The sequence below is a fragment of the Rutilus rutilus genome (genome assembly GCF_951802725.1).
Source record: "Rutilus rutilus genome assembly, chromosome: 16".
Lineage (NCBI taxonomy): Eukaryota > Metazoa > Chordata > Actinopteri > Cypriniformes > Leuciscidae > Rutilus > Rutilus rutilus.
In genome coordinates, this window is record NC_140224.1 from 1,240,725 (window position 1) to 1,260,477 (window position 19,753).

Sequence of the window (19,753 nt, forward strand, 5' to 3'; positions counted from 1 at the left end):
TCACTTTTTTTTTAATTAATGTTTTACTCTACAGTTGTGCAGTTTTTGGGGGATATATGGCTTTTTTTTTTTTTTTTTTTTGCCAAAATTAGTAATGATATTTCTATACAGGTTTATTAAAAATAGTGCAATATGTATTATTTCTTCCTTTATTTTACAGTTAAATTATTATTTTTGTATACAGGGATTTTTTTTTTTTTAATGTCGCAGAAGCACTTTGTTCCTACATGAACAACCTACCTATTTGCACGTCAATAAAAAAAAGACTTTGTGGTATTTGGCATATTTGTTTTTGCAGTAGTTTTTGGGGGGTTATTTTTCCTGTAAAGATATCGAGATATATATCGTATATCGAGATATAGCAAAATATATCGAGATATATTTTTTGCTCCATATCGCCCAGCCCTACTGTTGGTAATACACTAAGACGTCATGGTTTGAAATCATGCATGGCACGGAAGGTTCCCCTGCTTAAACCAGCACATGTCAAGGCCCGTCTTAAGTTTGCCAATGACCATTTGGATGATCCAGAGGAGTCATGGGAGAAAGTCATGTGGTCAGATGAGACCAAAATAGAACTTTTTGGTCATAATTCCACTAAACGTGTTTGGAGAAAGAAGAATGATGAGTACCATCCCAAGAACACCATCCCTACTGTGAAGCATGGGGGTGGTAGCATCATGCTTTGGGGGTGTTTTTCTGCACATGGGACAGGGCGACTGCACTGTATTAAGGAGAGGATGACCGGGGCCATGTGTTGCGAGATTTTGGGGAACAACCTCCTTCCCTCAGTTAGAGCATTGAAGATGGGTCGAGGCTGGGTCTTCCAACATGACAATGACCCGAAGCACACAGCCAGGATAACCAAGGAGTGGCTCTGTAAGAAGCATATCAAGGTTCTGGCGTGGCCTAGCCAGTCTCCAGACCTAAACCCAATAGAGAATCTTTGGAGGGAGCTCAAACTCCGTGTTTCTCAGCGACAGCCCAGAAACCTGACTGATCTAGAGAAGATCTGTGTGGAGGAGTGGGCCAAAATCCCTCCTGCAGTGTGTGCAAACCTGGTGAAAAACTACAGGAAACGTTTGACCTCTGTAATTGCAAACAAAGGCTACTGTACCAAATATTAACATTGATTTTCTCAGGTGTTCAAATACTTATTTGCAGCTGTATCATACAAATAAATAGTTAAAAAATCATATATTGTGATTTCTGGATTTTTTTTTTAGATTATGTCTCTCACAGTGGACATGCACCTATGATGACAATTTCAGAGAGAGAGAGAGAGAGTGTGTGTATGTGTGTGAGAGAGAGAGAGAGAGAGAGAGAGAGAGAGAGAGAGAGAGAGAGAGAGTGTGTGTGTGTGTGTGAGAGAGAGAGTGTACACAGTGTATACACAAACACACTTAAATGAAAGCCCCTAATATATATAATAATATATATTATATCACATAAAGACATCCTTTTGTAAATCTTAATTATTACAAAAGTCGAAAGAATGACATACTAATTCATATTTGAGATAAAAATATAGATATTATGACATAGTCATAAATATGACTAGTATGTCATAATTTCGATTTTTGACGTCATAGTTGTGATTTCATCTCATAATCTCGCGTGGCGGAAATGCCCTTCCATACTGAATGAACACCTTATGTCGCGTTATAAGCACATCGAGCTCAAGGTTCCCAGGACGCGCTACAACAGTCCATACCGCTGCGCATGCGCTATGGCGCATCATGACTGACAGCAGCGCAGCCTCAACTAAAGTATGAGAAGCTCCAGTTTCATGCGTTATTCAGTCCGAACTCAAACACACTCTGTCATGCAGCTGAAGGAGTGTGTGTAGTGTTAGTGTGATGGAGTTTACACCGCTGTGCTGAAGAAACGGGTGAGTGTGTGTGTGAGTCTCTGCACGCGCTCTCTTTGTTTCGCTCGCGGCGCGTTATAACGCGAGGCTATGAGCGCGTTCATAGCGTCTAATCTATGATCGATTCATCATGGTTTCAGTGGGTTTCATTACGACACGCGTTTGTTGGGCGCGTTTTTTTATCGTCGCCAGAATAAATGTTAGCGCGAATGCTAACATCATGCTATGCTAACGTTAGCATAACACGGAAAAGCGGCACAGAATCACAGTCGCAGTGAGTCAGGACTGAGACACGGAACACAAGAACACATCCACATCTAAATAAACCCATTAAAGCGCTTAAATGTGAGTGGATTAAATAAAGCAGGGCTTCATGTGTAAGGCCTCTTCGTGAGATTACGGGTTTACATCAGATACAGGAGGACAGAAGAGTATATGAAGTATCAGACACTAACCTGAAGTACACAAAGTAATTCATGGTATTCTTTGAAATCTTGTCTAAATAATCTTGACAAAGTACTATGGTAATACTTCACCGTGGTGTATATTAACCCTTTGGTATTCAGCAAACAGGTCAAAGACAAAACATCTAACTTTTAGTAGTATAATTAAATAAATGTTCTATATTTTGTTTCAGAAAAAGTTTTTCTTTAATATTTTGTCATTTGAGGGGATTTCGTGGTACTAGACTATATTTACAACTTAAGTATGCACTGTTTATTTCTATATAAAATACAAATATTAGAAAATAAATGTTTAATGTTATTTTAAATTAATACAGTGTTTAAGTTATAAAGAGTAAAGATATTTAAAATCTGGCTGGAGAAATAAAGGAAATATTCCTTATTTGCTTTCGGACATAATTACTTTAATTACGTTTTGCATATGTGTATATATAATATACAGACACACACTCATATTTTTTTATTTTATTTTTCATGTGTGTTCATATATGGCTATTGGCAGGTTTTCTCCCATTCTGAAGTAATAATGTAAAAAAAATTATTAAAAACATAATTTGGTAATGTCGTATATATTAAAATGTATAGGTATGACTTCTGTTATGTGCAATACGTTACTTTATTATGCCTGCTTGTCTTTTCTAAGCAATGCTCTTCAATGCACAAAAACTCTTGCGTAATAATTCCACTGTTATGCAAACGTCACCAACACTGATTGCATAAATTTAATGTGGTTTACCTCTGATATTAAGCAGTGTGTTGATCATTTAGGGGAACATTAACATCATTTATTTAATAATTTTCCAAAGTGCACCTGTTTCTTCGGCATATCACCAGCTGTGGAGAGTCTAACTGATCTTTGTTTTTGATTTTTTTTTTTAAATATTATTATTATTATTATTATCTTTTATCTTTTTTATTTAAGTCAAGACAAATTTATTTGTAGAACACTTTTAACAATACACATTGTTTCAAAGTAGCTTTACAGAATACATAATGATGTTTATGTTTAAAATACCTTAATATCTTCATGCCTTATAGTCGCATTTAGCAGATCAGAGCTGAGTGATAATATAGTTTATATTTTGCAACAAAATAAACAATCAAGCAGTTTAGATTTGCTATATAGTGCAATAGATTCGCTTAAATAGTTTATATTATGTTAGTATTTTGCGTATGCAGGAAAAGTAGAGTGTACTAAAGATCCATCTTTTAATATACAGTACAGGTCAAAAGTTTGGAAACATTACTATTTTTAATGTTTTTGAAAGAAGTTTCTTCTGCTCATCAAGCCTGCATTTATTTGATCAAAAATACAGAAAAAAAATGTAATATTGTGATATATTATTACAATTTAAAATAATTGGTTTTCAATTTATTATACTTTCAATTATCATTTATTTCTGTGATCAAAGCTGAATTTTCAGCATCATTACTCCAGTCTATCACATGATCCTACAGAAATCAGTCTAATATGAGGATTCATTATCAAAGTTGGAAACAGTTCTGCTGCGTAATATTTTTTCATAACCTGTGATACTTTTTTTAGGATACTTTGATGAATAAAAAGTAAAAAAATATATATAAAAAGAAGCCAATTTAAAAAAAAATAGAAATCTTCTGTAACAACAATATACTCTACTGGTCAGTCTTTTTTTTTTCTTTCTTTTTTTGAAATAAATCAATACTTTTATTCAGCAAGGATGTGTTAAATTGATCAAAAGTGATCGTAAAGAAGATTTATATTATTAGAAAATATTTTTTTATTTTGAGTAAATGCAGTTCTTTTAACCTTTTATTCATCAAATATTTTAGGCAGCAGAACTGTTTCCAACACTCATAATAATTTTCATTATTATTATTATTATCAACTTTATTTTAGTTTTTGCATTTTATTGTTGTAAAACACATTGGTGAAATTGCATTGTTTTTAAAGAGAAAGTTCACCCAAAAATGATCATTCTGTCATAATTTTCTCATGTCGTTTCTCATGTCGTTCCAAACCCTTAAGACTTCCGCTCATCTTCGGAACACAAATGAAGATATCTTAAATGAAATTGAAAGTCTATTCACCCAAATCTCTAGTTTAATCCTAGTCTTCTGAAGAGACTCGATCACTTTATATGATGAACGGATTTAATTGAGATTTTTCCACATATAAACACGGAGCGCTCACGTATGGTAAACGGAAGCTCAGTCGTACTTAACCTATTCATGTGGATTTATTTTATGAATAGACTTTCAATGTAGGGACAGAAATCTCTCAGATTTCATAAATATCTTCATTTGTGTTCCAAAGGTGAACAAAAGTCTTATGAGTTTGGAACTAGGTATGCACGATATATCGGTATCGGACGATATATGATCATTTTTAATGTTATCGTTATCGGCCTGATAAGAACATTTTGCCGATATATTAAAGCTGATAAATAATGTATTATCTCCTTCAGCTGAGACTCTTCAGATGCCACTGATCAACATGATGGTTTCGAATTGCTTGAAATATGATTGGAATCACTTCAAAAAGGAAAATTGAGTTTAGTGGAACATATTGTCATATCGGCTACATAACGTTATCATGAGAACATCATTATAATTGTGTGATTGGGACATGAGACTTTTGTTTTTGTAATCAGGCTCTCAAAAATTATATAAAAAATTGGATTTAGATTTATCGGCCAATATATCGGTTATCGGTTTTCATATATAAAGAGTTATCGGTCAATTTTTACATCATGCATCCCTATTTGGACATGAGGGTGAGTAAATGACAGAATTTTTCATCTTTGGGTGAACTATCCCTAAATAAAACTGACAGTCCTGTTTCTTCTCCCAGTTGATATGGAAGAGCCTCCCAGCAACTCCGATGGTTTACAGCCTCAGGATCTGTCTATCCTTCCCAACATCTTCGATCTGACGCGGAACAGAGAGGAATGCCTCTTAAAAGCGAATCCCATCGATGCCTTGCGTGTCGTGCAGACGCCGGGCTGGTTCGTCAATCCTGGGACCAGCAATGGGACGATTCTTCCCGAGAATGGCTCTGATTCGCTTCCCACAGAGCAGATCCAACCGGACGATGCGTTTTCCAACACGACCGTCATGCTATCGTATCTGAGCCGGTCACATGTCTTCTCAGAGCATTCCCCGGTTTACGGAGTTCCTTCGGCGTTCCTTCGTGCCTATGATCCCGGGAAAGACGTGGGAGACGCGGCGCTCCCGGTGGAGGTGGATCAACACTGTCTCCAGCAAGTTTCCGTTCCGGTCGGATTAGCATCTTGCGAGCCGTTCGGCTTCATGTCGCCGGCTCAAGTTGTGGAGAATGTAGCGGCGTTCTGCTATCTTCAACAACCTCCGGATATGGAAAACCTAGCTTTGGAAACGCTCAAGTCTTTACAAGCCGATCCCGGCGAGTGTAGGTTTCCCATCAGCGTAGACGACCTTCAGAATGGAGCTGCTAATGCCCTGTGGAACGTCGGACCCTTCGAGGGAGGATTCCCGGAGGACAACGGCACAGATCCAGAGAGATTGTGTCCGAACGCAAACCCGGAGCTCGTCTTTCTCATCTCCAGATCCAAGGAGCCGGTCGTTTTACCAAACGAACCGGGAGCCGCGAGCTTCGCCGTGTCGTTAAACCAAGACTTCATTGGTCCATTAGATCCCGAATCAACTTCAGGAGAGCAAATGGAGAATGTGTTGACTGATCCCGAATCAACTTCAGGAGAGCAAATGGAGAATGTGTTGACTGATCCCGAATCAACTTCAGGAGAGCAAATGGAGAATGTGTTGAGTGATCCCGAATCACCTTCAGGAGAGCAAATGGAGAATGTGTTGACTGATCCCGAATCACCTTCAGGAGAGCAAATGGAGAATGTGTTGACTGATCCCGAATCACCTTCAGGAGAGCAAATGGAGAATGTGTTGACTGATCCCGAATCAACTTCAGGAGAGCAAATGGAGAATGTGTTGACTGATCCCAAATTAACTTCAGGAGAGCAAATGGAGAATGTGTTGACTGATCCCAAATTAACTTCAGCAGAGCAAATTGGGAATTTGTTGACTGATGATCCCGAATCAACTCCAGCAGAGCAAATTGGGAATTTGTTGACTGATCCTGAATCAACTTCTGGAGAGCAAATTGGGAATTTGTTGACTGATCCCGAATCAACTTCAGCAGAGCAAATTGGGAATTTGTTGACTGATCCCGAATCAACTTCAGCAGAGCAAATTGGGAATTTGTTGACTGATCCCGAATCACCTTCAGGAGAGCAAATGGAGAATGCGTTGACTGATCCCGAATCACCTTCAGGAGAGCAAATTGGGAATTTGTTGACTGATCCCGAATCAACTTCAGCAGAGCAAATTGGGAATTTGTTGACTGATCCCGAATCAACTTCAGCAGAGCAAATTGGGAATTTGTTGACTGATCCCGAATCACCTTCAGGAGAGCAAATGGAGAATGCGTTGACTGATCCCGAATCACCTTCAGGAGAGCAAATGGAGAATGCGTTGACTGATCCCGAATCAACTTCAGGAGAGCAAATTGGGAATGTGTTGACTGATCCCGAATCAACTTCAGGAGAACAAATTGGGAATTTGTTGACTGATCCCGAATCAACTTCAGGAGAGCAAATTGGGAATTTGTTGACTGATGATCCCGAATCAGCTCCAGCAGAGCAAATTGGGAATGTGTTGACTGATCCCGAATCAACTTCAGCAGAGCAAATTGGGAATTTGTTGACTGATCCCGAATCAACTTCAGCAGAGCAAATTGGGAATTTATTGACTGATCCCGAATCAACTTCTGGAGAGCAAATGGAGAATTTGTTGACTGATCCCGAATCACCTTCAGGAGGGCAAATTGGGAATGTGTTGACTGATCCCGAATCAACTTCAGCAGAGCAAATTGGGAATTTGTTGACTGATGATCCAGAATCAACTCCAGCAGAGCAAATTGGGAATGTGTTGACTGATCCCGAATCAACTCCAGCAGAGCAAATGGAGAATGTGTTGACGAGCGGAGAAGCCGTTGATGGGAAGCAAAAGCAAGAAAAGGAGTCTGATCTCACAACAGAGTTGTCCTGCGACAAACCAGCCGAGTCCATCAACGGTGAATCTGCAGATCAAACAAACATGAATGCGTTCAAAACAAACAATGGTTTGTCTTCGCTCGCCACCAAGAAGACGTTCGAGAGGAAAACACTTCCTCCGAGAGCCCGGAGAGGCACAAGGATGGGAGCCATTGTTCAAAACATCCAACCCACCAGGTACAAATCGAGTCGCGTACGTGCAATAAAACCTCAGGCGAGGAAGTCCAAGGAAAACAAGTCCTCCACTTTGCTGGAAAGGATGCATGATGATGCCGAGGAAAAGATGGCATTGCATTTACAGAAAGAACAAACAGAAATCAGACGCTCACGGAGATGCCAAGAAAGATCTACCTCATCTTATGCAAAGACTTTAGATGCATTTTACCAATCAGCAAAGAAAAAGACAAGAAACTGTCATTCCGTAACAATCAGTCGCCCTGAAATCCCACAAAAAGAAACGACCGCTAACAAACGTCCAACTTCGGCGAAGAAATCTCACGCTAGCAAACGGAAACGAAAGAAACACAAAGGTAAAGTTGACCACACGTCCTTTTTCCAACCGCAGGAACCCGAGATTAAACTCAAATGTCTGAACTGCAAGGAAGAGAAGAAGGAGGTTCGGGACGAGAGCTTTTCGCCGTATGTGCGCGTGCATCTCAAGGACTTTCCCACCTGTACGGTTGTGAACTATCCGGAGAACAAGCGCGGGAAGCGTTCGGCGTCTGCTGGGATTGTCTCGGGAATGATGCCTGCAAATCCGGGACTGCAGTACGGTCGAGTTTGCGTGGACGGCTCGCGGACCGACGTGCTAGTTTGTTGTCTCTGCAGGGGATCGTCGAACGCGAACGACCTTGGAGACTTGCATGGGCCGTATTTCCCTGAAGGCTACAAATCGGCCTCCAAAGTCATTCCCAATCCTTTAGAGGAGGAGGATAATAGTGACTCGGATCCGTCTTCCAGAGGCAACTGGACGAACTCTTTCCGCGAGTCGAGGTGGAACGAGCCGTGTACTAGTCCAACAGCGAAGAAACCTAAGATGGACGCCGCCACTGATTGGTTTAGCCCTCCTGTGGTTCCTCTTGACGCTAACGAACACTGGCTCCACCAGGACTGTGCCGTATGGGCCACCGGCGTCTTTCTGGTTCGGGGGAAACTCTACGGGTTGGAGAAAGCCGTCAGGTTGGCGAAAGTGTCGGTAAGATATTGGATACACAGATTTTTTTTAAAGGGAGAGTTCACCAAAAAATGAAAATAAGCCCATGATTTGCTCACCCTGAAGCTAGGTGACATTCTTCTTCAGACGAATACAATCAGAGTTATATTTAAAAAATGTCCTGGCTCTTTCAAGCTTTATAATGGAAGTGAATGGGTATATTTTTTTGGAAGTCCATCAAAGTGCGTCTCTCCATCATAAAGTCCTCCACACGGCTCTTGCGGGGGTTAATAAAGGCCTTCTGAAGTGAAGCGATGCGTTCGTGTAATAAAAATATCCATATTTAAAACTTAATCGTCCAAAATAACTAGCTTCCTGCAGACGGCCTATGCAAGTCGACTTACGCCACAAGAGAAACACTTGACGATGTGTGATGTAGGAGTAGCGTAAGCTTTGACGCCTCTCGCGGTTCAAACAAACAGGGCTGGGCAACCGCGTTCGTCATTACGTTGTACGTCAAGTTCAAGGGTTACTCTTTTGCTGTAAATCGATGCTAACAGCCGTCTGTTGGAAGCTAGTTATTTTAGTTGATAAAGTATTAAATACGGATATTTTTCTTTTTTAAAGATTTCTTTTTTGGTTTATTAGGATAGGACAGTAGCTAGACAGGAAGTGAGGTGGGAGAGGTCCATGAGCCGGGACTCGAACTCGGGTCGCCCGAAGCACAACGGCGCTACATGTCGGCACACTTGCCCACAAGGCTTTCGACACCGACAAATATGGATATTTTTCTTACACGAATGCATCGCTGCACTTCAGAAGGCCTTTATTAACCCCCGCAGAGCCTGTGGAGCACTTTATGATGGATAGATGTGCTTTGATTGACTTCCAAAAAAATATACCCATTGACTCTCATTATAAAGCTTGGAAGAGCCGGGATATTTTTTGATATAACTCGAATTCGTCTGAAAGAAGAATGTCATCTACACCTAGGATGAGTAAATCATGGGCTAATCTTCAGTTTTGGGTGAACTATCCCTTTAAGATCAAACGCTCTGCTATAATGACACTCAATTGTTTATTTCTCCAGGTTTGTTCGACATGCCAAAAACAGGGAGCAACTTTGGGATGCGTTTTCAAAGGCTGCCTGAACAAATATCACTACATGTGTGCGGTTCAGTCAGGTGAGAGACACGACAAGGACGATGTTGCACAATACACGCATGTTGTAGGGTTAATTTTGCCAGCTAATTTTTAATTAGTCTTAAAGTTAAAGCTCCTGTAGTCAATAATTTTAGCCCTTAAAACTCATCTTTGATCACCAAAATGACATATTTAAATGTTTTTTCCCTTGAAAATAAATTCTTCATGCCTCAAAATGAAGACCTCTGATTGGTTACAAGGTAGTTTGTGACGTCAGAAACACCAGCGATTTCAAAGCGTGTTTTTGAGACTGTCTTTGGTTCACTGCAGTTTTAAGGAGGAAATACTCAGCAATGGTGTCGACTTATGAATTTACACATGGTTTGTCTTAAAGCGTATTAAAAACACCACATAGACACATAAACAACATTAAAAGCTGGATTTCCACCACAGGGGGACTTTAAGGCATGTTTCTCACCAAGAACGATAACTATATTAGCGTCCACTCCAGAACACACTATCGTTCAGTTTATTAAAATCAGTCTGTCACTTTACATGCCCAAACTCTTTAAAGCAGGATAAATTCTGATTGGCTGTCAATGTTTTTATCATTCTTTCTGAAGAAAGAAACATAAATGGTGAAGAAAGCCCAAATATTAAATGCTATGAATGTATATTGACTGAGTAATCCACTATTTTGTAGAGGAGAGTCAAAATGACAGAGATTTGAAGCCAAATTACAGGGGGGGTAAAAATGGCTTCAGAAAGAAATTGACACAGAGATTAGTAGATCTTGTAGTAAAATCTGCTGACTTTAGCAATATTTGTTGTATTATATGCCAATGGTGACAGTTAAAAAATGGGAAAAAGCACTTCTTGTGTTTTTTGCCTCAAGTTTGCATGTCTGTCTTAATCTCAGATTCAAATCTCAGGTGAAAATGGTCATTTTGACCCTCCTTTTGATTACTCAAGTCAATATACATCCATTACATGTAATATTTTGGATTTTTTCTTCAAGTTTTTTATGTTTTTATAATCAAAATAAAAAAAATGTACCCAGGTCCTCTGGTTGAGTTGACACCGAATGAGCCGATGGTTGTGCTGTGGTCCCAGGGCCTTCAGTCTTAGTTCTGTGTAAAATGTCCATCTTAACTTTTTCACATTTAGACCGATAGTTTTAGTTGACTAATGCTCAGGTTCACAGACAAAGCCGAAGCCTAATCCTGGCTCAATCTAAGCTCTGTCTGTGAAACCAGGCCTGAAAGTCTGGGAATTTGAATCTAGTTTTTATCAAAGAAAAATGACATTTTTTAGTCATGCTGCATAATCGTTAAACTCATAAGTGCAACTATTTTCTCAAAATTGTAGTCTTGATTACTTTTGATTGAAAAAAATATTTTTACACTTGCACTTTTACTTATAAACGCATGTCAAGAGAGTCAACTCATGGTTTATTTTACTTATGTACTCTAGTTCCCTCTTTTATAATATTATCATATAAATTTACACTCTACATTATAAAAACTAGTAGAACTCAAAAGCTAAAACAGTAACATTTCCAATAGGAATTCTAAATTACATTATTGTTATTCTATTAAACCACATTTCGCAAACAATATAGTCGAGATTATGTTTGGATTTATTACAGTTTATGCAGATTTAGTCACAAGCAGTTTGTGAAGGAACACAGACTGAGCAGAATATCTCAACATCAGCGCTTTATTCTCATGGTTGCCAGATTGCAAAGATTAAATCTCAGATTTAATGAACACCGGGCAGAAAATGTTTCCTTTCATGAGAAGATCTGGCAACCGCAGGCGTGGAGGCTTGTTTAAAGATCTGGCAACCGCAGGCGTGGAGGCTAATGTGTTTGTTAAAACAGTCTATAATATTTTTTGCTGCCTTTCTTTTTGTTTGAAGAAGAAGAAAATGTAATGTATTTTGGTAAAGTTTTTATTTTTAAGTTACTTTTTAGTCTTTTTTCATCACCAGTATTGCATGTTCATATAGTCACAGTTGTGATGTCGTCTCGTCTTAGTCGTGGAGAACAGGATTTAACGCATTGCATTGTTTGGAAACGGGCCTTCTGATGGTGATCTGCCTGTGAACAGCTGTGTGTGTGTGTGTGTGTGTGTGTGTGTGTTTAGCAGACGTGTTTAAACCTGTGCTCAGACACGCATGGAAATAGACACGGGAAATAAGCGTGTGAATCTGCCCATGCATGAAAGAAATGATGTAATTGTGTCTTTTCTTGCTGAAAAGTGGAGACCACAGTTGATGTTTCAGAACAACACTGAGATTTCAGAGCATATATCCTCTCTGGTTTCTGTTTTTATAATGTGTGTGTGTGTGTATATACACTCACCTAAAGGATTATTAGGAACACCATACTAATACTGTGTTTGACCCCCTTTCGCCTTCAGAACTGCCTTAATTCTACGTGGCATTGATTCAACAAGGTGCTGAAAGCATTCTTTAGAAATGTTGGCCCATATTGATAGGAAAGCATCTTGCAGTTGATGGAGATTTGTGGGATGCACATCCAGGGCACGAAGCTCCCGTTCCACCACATCCCAAAGATGCTCTATTGGGTTGAGATCTGGTGACTGTGGGGGCCATTTTAGTACAGTGAACTCATTGTCATGTTCAAGAAACCAATTTGAAATGATTCGAGCTTTGTGACATGGTGCATTATCCTGCTGGAAGTAGCCATCGGAGGATGGGTACATGGTGGTCATAAAGGGATGGACATGGTCAGAAACAATGCTCAGGTAGGCCGTGGCATTGAAACGATGCCCAATTGGCACTAAGGGGCCTAAAGTGTGCCAAGAAAACATCCCCCACACCATTACACCACCACCACCAGCCTGCACAGTGGTAACAAGGCATGATGGATCCATGTTCTCATTCTGTTTACGCCAAATTCTGACTCTACCATCTGAATGTCTCAACAGAAATCGAGACTCATCAGACCAGGCAACATTTTTCCAGTCTTCAACTGTCCAATTTTGGTGAGCTCGTGCAAATTGTAGCCTCTTTTTCCTATTTGTAGTGGAGATGAGTGGTACCCGGTGGGGTCTTCTGCTGTTGTAGCCCATCCGCCTCAAGGTTGTGCGTGTTGTGGCTTCACAAATGCTTTGCTGCATACCTCGGTTGTAACGAGTGGTTATTTCAGTCAAAGTTGCTCTTCTATCAGCTTGAATCAGTCGGCCCATTCTCCTCTGACCTCTAGCATCAACAAGGCATTTTCGCCCACAGGACTGCCGCATTCTGGATGTTTTTCCCTTTTCACACCATTCTTTGTAAACCCTAGAAATGGTTGTGCGTGAAAATCCCAGTAACTGAGCAGATTGTGAAATACTCAGACCGGCCCGTCTGGCACCAACAACCATGCCATGCTCAAAATTGCTTAAATCACCTTTCTTTCCCATTCTGACATTCAGTTTGGAGTTCAGGAGATTGTCTTGACCAGGACCACACCCCTAAATGCATTGAAGCAACTGCCATGTGATTGGTTGATTAGATAATTGCATTAATGAGAAATTGAACAGGTGTTCCTAATAATCCTTTAGGTGAGTGTGTGTGTGTGTATATATATATATATGTATGTGTGTGTGTGTGTGTGTATGTGTGTGTGTGTATGTATGTGTTTATATAATTTTCTGTATATGAAGTGTTATGAGTTGGATTTAAACTTGTAAACCTTGGAAAGATAATCTTACGTTAGAGATGTTCATGATGATTTGCTGGTTACTTCCTAAAGGGTTTATATTTTTCTTAGTTTGTTTTGCTGTAGACTTCACTCTCTTCAGGACTAATGTGTGTTTCCTCATCTTTATTATAGGTTGTGTATTAAATGAGGATAATTTCTCAATGAAATGCAGAAAGCACAAGGTACACGTATAATTATTCTCTACCTTTTTCTAGATGACAGTGTAAAATATTTAAAGTCTCCCTGTAGCCAATCATTATATCCCTTAAAACTCATCTTTGATCACCAAAACGACATTTAAACATTTTCATATATCTTGAATGTAACTCGACACCCTTGCCTCATTTAGTTTTTGCGGTTCTATGAATATGCAAATGAGCCCCGCCTCCACTCACTCACTCAGAGATATAAACATTAAGAGCTGGATTTTCACCACAGGGGGACTTTAAGTACTAGATTTGTATATTTATTTTTAATTGAGTATTTTAAAATGAAGATGCTCAATATTGTGCTTTTTGTAATGTTTTCCTCTGATTAGAACAAGTCCATTAAAGGATCATCATATGGTCAGATCAACAGGTGACACTGGAGGAAGAGGTTTGAGCTCGATCTGCACTCTTTAAACACACTTCTCTCTCTTTTGCACTACATGCACATAAATCAAAAGTATATGCATTAGTTTTTATGTTTAGTTAGATTCCCTCTCTTTTATATAGTCTGTATTTATGTTTATATATATATTTTAACACGAGTCGTTCCTCTGTCAAAACTGCATTGTTGAGAGAAAGAGACACATCAGTGGAAAAGTCACTTTTTATTATTACATTCAAAAATAATGTCAAATATCATTAAACAAAACATTTACAAACATCATTAACACTATAAACGTATTTTAGTTTCCTCACTCCAGCAAATCCATTTAATGCTGTTCAAGGAACACTTCACAGTAAAAGGTCCTGTCAGCTGACGTGTAGTAATGCTTTAACTAATAATGAGCGCTAGAGTATTTATTACTTGGTTAAATCCGGTTAATTAAAACACAGCTGTTCATTGTTAGTTCATACTAGCTCAGATCCACTGAATAATATTAAAAGATACAGCTTTAGTAAATGTTGAACAACGAAACACTTCTAAAGCATATTAAAGGAACACACGACTTTTTGGGACTTTATCTTATTATCTGTCTGACGCACCCACCGCTAGCCTAGCTTAGCACAAAGACTGGAGGTAAATGGCTCCAGCTAGCATACTGCTCCCAATAAACCGTACACATACTGGGAACTATATTCTCAGAAGGCGAAGCACTGCTACTTCTGCGGAGTGATTTACTCCAGCTCTGAGAACTCTCTGCTCCTCACCACAGGCTTCTCAGGCGCTGCGAGCAAATCACTCCGCAGAAGTAGCAGTGCTTCGCCTTCTGAGAATATAGTTCCCAGTGTGTGTACGGTTAGAAGATGGCTGTGTCTCATGTGACCTTGTTATTCGTACACACTGTGACTATACACATCACAACATGTAAATAGGAAAATGTTGGCGTTATTTTGTCACTTATTGGGAGCAGTATGCTAGCTGGAGCCGTTTACCTCCAGTCTTTGTGCTAAGCTAGGCTAGCGGTGGGTGCGTCAGACAGAGTTACGGCACGCACGGAGATGAGAAGGGTGTGTATGGACTTATCTAACTCTGAGGGATACGGTGAATAAGATAAAGTCCCAAAGTCGTCACTCTTTCCTCACCATTGACAGAATTTTCCAGCTTTCCGCTGATATACTGTAGGGGGCGCTATTACACATCTACTGAAAGAGTACAGAATCTCCTGATCAGAACACAGGAGAAGCAGCAGAATCGAGCGATATCGAGTGAAATGTTGATGCTCAGTGTTTTTTTGTTTTTTTTAAATGAAACTCACATTCAAGTGTTGATAAAAAAAGAATGCATGAAGCTTATATTAAACGGGTTTATTTGTTTAAAAGTAGAGGGTCTGTTCTTTCTTTTGATATATTGCATGTTCAGATATTCATATATCATGTGAAAATGATCGAAAACGCTGGCGGGGAAAGAGTTAACTAATGCAAGTACTTATATTACTGTAAAGTGTTACCGCTATTCAGAACTGGTATGAAAAATAGAAGTATAAAACAAACATGAATTATAGTGGGATTTATTATAAGTGCCAAACCTATTACAGGGGTGCAAACAGCGCCGCTTTTTTCACGTCAGTTTGGGTGACTTGTGTGAATCGTGCAGATCCGAAGAGTTTTTTTAAGAAGGGGGGGGTCTGAGAGGGTCTGATTATAATTTAACCAACAGTAATTCTGGATTGCGTCCACCAACAAGTAAATAGGAAATAAGCGAATCAGAACACTGCGCGCCAAACCAGCAGTATGTGCGCAAGCGTGAACCACTAGTGTTTCTGTCTCACTCTGGATCTGCCACTGCATCACATTTCTCTCTGCGTGGCGTGGAGTGTCCGTTTTTATGTCGGCTCTCATGTTAACTGGTTAGAGCTTGTGTTAGAGCACAATGCCTGCGTGACACACACACACTTCTCGAGCCGCGCCGGAACCGCGTGCTAGAAATAGAACCTCAACCGACGCCTATTTTTCACGCAACACGCAAGAGTGTTGGAAGTTTTCAGACAAAATAGAAGGCGCAAATACATATTAATAAATTACATTTTGATGCTTGAAAGTCTCTCGGTTTTGACAAATGCATATATAATTGTAATTTAAAAAATAGGCCTAATTATCGATTTTCAAATATTGCTCCTGTCAATAGGCCTACAGAACGAAACATTCTGTAGCCTATTTTGCTGTCAATACTGCCGACGTTGTCTTTGCTGTATCAGGCTATATATATTATGTTTAACATCCAAATGTAGATGGTCTGTCGGCGCACAGAGCCACTCAGTCGCAGACAGCACGTGAAGTTCGTGAACACCGAATTCCCTTTTCTTTCTTATCTATTTGTGTTTGAACAGACATGTGCACGAAAAAATAAGCCAGTGTCCGTCTCAACGAGTTTACCCGTAAACGCAGTCAAAATAAAAAGGATGCGTGTCATTACCGGTATTAGATACGTGCATTCGTCTTAACCCTCAGAAGGTCTTCCTTTCGGAGTCACACCCTGGGCCTTCCCGGTCAGAAGTGACCGGACACCTAAAAATGAAACTTCCTCCATCCCAGTAAAACCAATGCAATTTATTTTTGTTCTATAATATTTATTCTTTTTAATTTTGTATTTTGAGAGAATTTGATTGAATTTATTAATATTTATGCAATATTTATGGTCTATTTTTGCCATTGAAATTAATAAAACATTTTTTATATATATATATATGTTTTTTTTTTTTTTTTTTTTTTTAATGCAGTATTTTAGTTTAATATAGAGTCTAGGCCTTCCAAAAAAAAATGTTTTAAGCAGATTAACACCATCTGGTGAGAGTAGGGAGAGAAAGCATAGAACCATTGTGTAACCACTAGATGGCTCTCTATGGAGAGGCATGTGAATTCCCCAGCTGTTTGTGGACACATTTACTTCTTTTTTTTTTTTACAGAATTTGTAACAAAAAATGCAATTCATTCAATTATAACACTTTATGTAAAATAATATTGAAAAAAAAATTTTTTTTTTGATTTTTACATTTTTGGTCAATTTCCCATTCATTTCCTATGGGGGTCATTTTTGACCGAAGACCACAAGTGTGACTATTTTTTTTACGACCCCTTAGCATGCTCAGATCATGACCTTAATTTTTTTATGTGTTCACATACCCAATGCCATAAAAGTCAAAAAGTTTTGTAACATTCCGATGAAGCTGTGATTTTTAAAAATTCAAAACAGATTTTTTGTAATCAAAATTATTGGTGTGTATGTGTATAAAAGTGTGTTTGTATGTGTGTGTGTGTGTGTGTAGGTGGGTGTGTCTTTTTTTGCACTCTTGATGTTGTAGAGTGTCACCCCTTTACAGCGGTGTACTTTTTTTTAAGATTGTGGCCGATTTGTAGATTGTACACACAAAAATTCGGAGAAATTTTTTTTTTTTGTCAAATTCCCATTCATTTCCTATGTGTCGGTCATTTTTGACCGAAGGCCTGTAGTGTGACTATTTTTTTTACGACCACTTAGCATGCTCGGATCATGACCCCAATTTTTTTTTGTATTCACATACCTAATGCCACAAAAGTCACCAAGTTTCATAACATTCCGATGAAGCTGTGATTTTTAGAAATTCAAAACAGAAAAAATTTCGGTCAGAAATGACCGAGGACCGTCTGAAAGGGACAGCACCCAATATACCTGCAGCTGTTTGTGTCACCAAAGTTAATCAAACAACAAAAGAGAAAGAGAAAAATCACGTTTTGTCAAAAGATAAACTGTATTAATACTTAATACAGTTAATTTACCTGAAAAACATAAAGCACTGCTTTATTTCTCGTGTATTTGTGTTTTATTGTATTTATATTTGTATTTTGTTTATTAGTTTCTATGCAGATGCACTAGGCCTACCCTACACAATTACCCCAATCATCCTAGAATTATTAATTCTTTACAAAAAGAGCTATTCAAATCATCAGGTGAAATTGTTTTCAGGAAGTAGCAGTAAAGCAAGAAGAAGAAGTGCAAGATAGTTTTTCTAAATTTCATTTGACTCTATGTGCCTATAGGGGTGGGTTGGGGATGGTGGCAATGTAGTATCTGGATATTTGCCGCGGGATGAGGGCTTCGATTACCTCTCTCTTTTTTGACCATACATGTGTTTGCACCCCTGCTATTAAATCTAAACCAAAACTACCGGTGTAAAAATATGCAGTATAAACGTGGCTCACGCTTCTCTCATTCTGCTCGGTGTGTGCATGTGTTAATGTCCTCTTCGTCCTCCCCGTAGAGTGACCTCTGACCTCCAGCGCGTGCTCCTGTTGGACCTTCAGAAGCGAAGGCCTTGATGATTCTGTTGCACTCCTCAGCATCGCTCACTGGCACTCGAGACTCGGACTCAGAACTGCACATCCAGAGACTGAGCCTCCACAGCGCATCACCTTTCATGTGCCATTACAACATGCTTTTTCACAATATGGGTTTTCATATTTATATCTGGGGCCAAAATTATTGTTATATAATAATTCTTTTTTTAAATCAATTTTTTTGTTTATTCTGTCTTAATTTATGAACTGAATTTTAAATGTCCTGCTCGTCAGGATGTAAATCCCTCTTCATAATCATCACTATATATTCAGTCGCATGGAAAATCGTTCTTTACAAAACAACGTTTCCAGAAGCTGGAGTGAGGAAAGATGGGGTTTATGACCGCGATGTTGAAAAGGCACTTTGTGTAAAAAAACACACAAAAATGAGAAATTACGTTTTTTTGTCGAAGATGATTTGTTTAATTTCTGAATTCAAGGCCAAAATTCTGGTGTTTGATCCACCAGTTCTTCCTGTTTGGCGCCACATTTACACCACATGTTCAGCTGCATTAACTGTATGATTCACAAATATGTTTTATTGTAAGAAATGCTGAATATTAGTGTTCCTGAATATACATTTTTTTTGACCCACTGCCGGTGGATATTCTTGTTGGTTCTCCTGGACATAATCCATATCTTGCGAACAGATAAGGAGTATAAGTAATGACGCATTATCTTGATGACCTCTAGGGAAGTTCATGCATTTGTTTTTGCTCATCTTTGACTTCAGAAAGCATTAATTTGGACATTGAACAATAAGTATTTCCATTCAACGTTTGTGAAATGCTGAACTTCTTTTTTGTATTAAAAGTGGGTTTCTTAATTTGTTGCTGCCTTGCTAAGACAAATCAGTGCGTTTATGATGTTCACCCAGAAAGCACTTCTTTTACTCGTAATGAGAGACACGGGGATGTCGAGACGCAGTAGAGATTATGTGTTTCAGTATTTCCGTCCAAAGTTTAAGATGAATCTGGAGTCTCTGCCTGACGAACTGACGTCTGTTTGTGCCAAACTTTTAGTTTTTTCTAACTTGAATGAATCGTCATGTTTTAGCATCACACCAAATGCACCAAAAACCATCTTTTTGTGTTTCTCAAATGATTTAAATGTTAATCTCAGGGTTGAGCAGGGTTCTGTTGTGTTATTGTCCACATTCTTTCCCCAAAATGTATTTATCTTGAGCTGACTGACCCGAGCTGGTCAGCGTAATAAACTGGCTTCTTTTATTCTGCTGGTCTCACACTCATTTGTATTTGCTCATATACTGGTAATCGTATCATTTTCAATGCATTTTCACATGTTTTTAGCCAGAGACTCGAACCTGCAAAAACAAACACGTGCACATTTTAGTCGAGATTTATTT

The 19,753-nt window shown here is 38.9% G+C and overlaps 1 protein-coding gene across 1 annotated transcript; it reads left to right on the forward strand.

Annotated features, from left to right (window-relative positions):
- Positions 1–1,691: 1,691 nt before the first annotated feature.
- On the forward strand, positions 1,692–19,616 carry LOC311305951 (uncharacterized protein). The gene is made up of 6 exons (XM_084434008.1): positions 1,692–1,891; positions 5,168–8,613; positions 9,662–9,755; positions 13,559–13,608; positions 13,965–14,023; positions 18,312–19,616. The coding sequence occupies exons 2-5, from the start codon at positions 5,173–5,175 to the stop codon at positions 14,007–14,009; spliced, it is 3,630 nt and encodes a 1,209-aa protein (XP_084290134.1). The 5' UTR covers positions 1,692–1,891; positions 5,168–5,172; the 3' UTR covers positions 14,010–14,023; positions 18,312–19,616.
- The last annotated feature ends 137 nt before the right edge of the window (positions 19,617–19,753 follow it).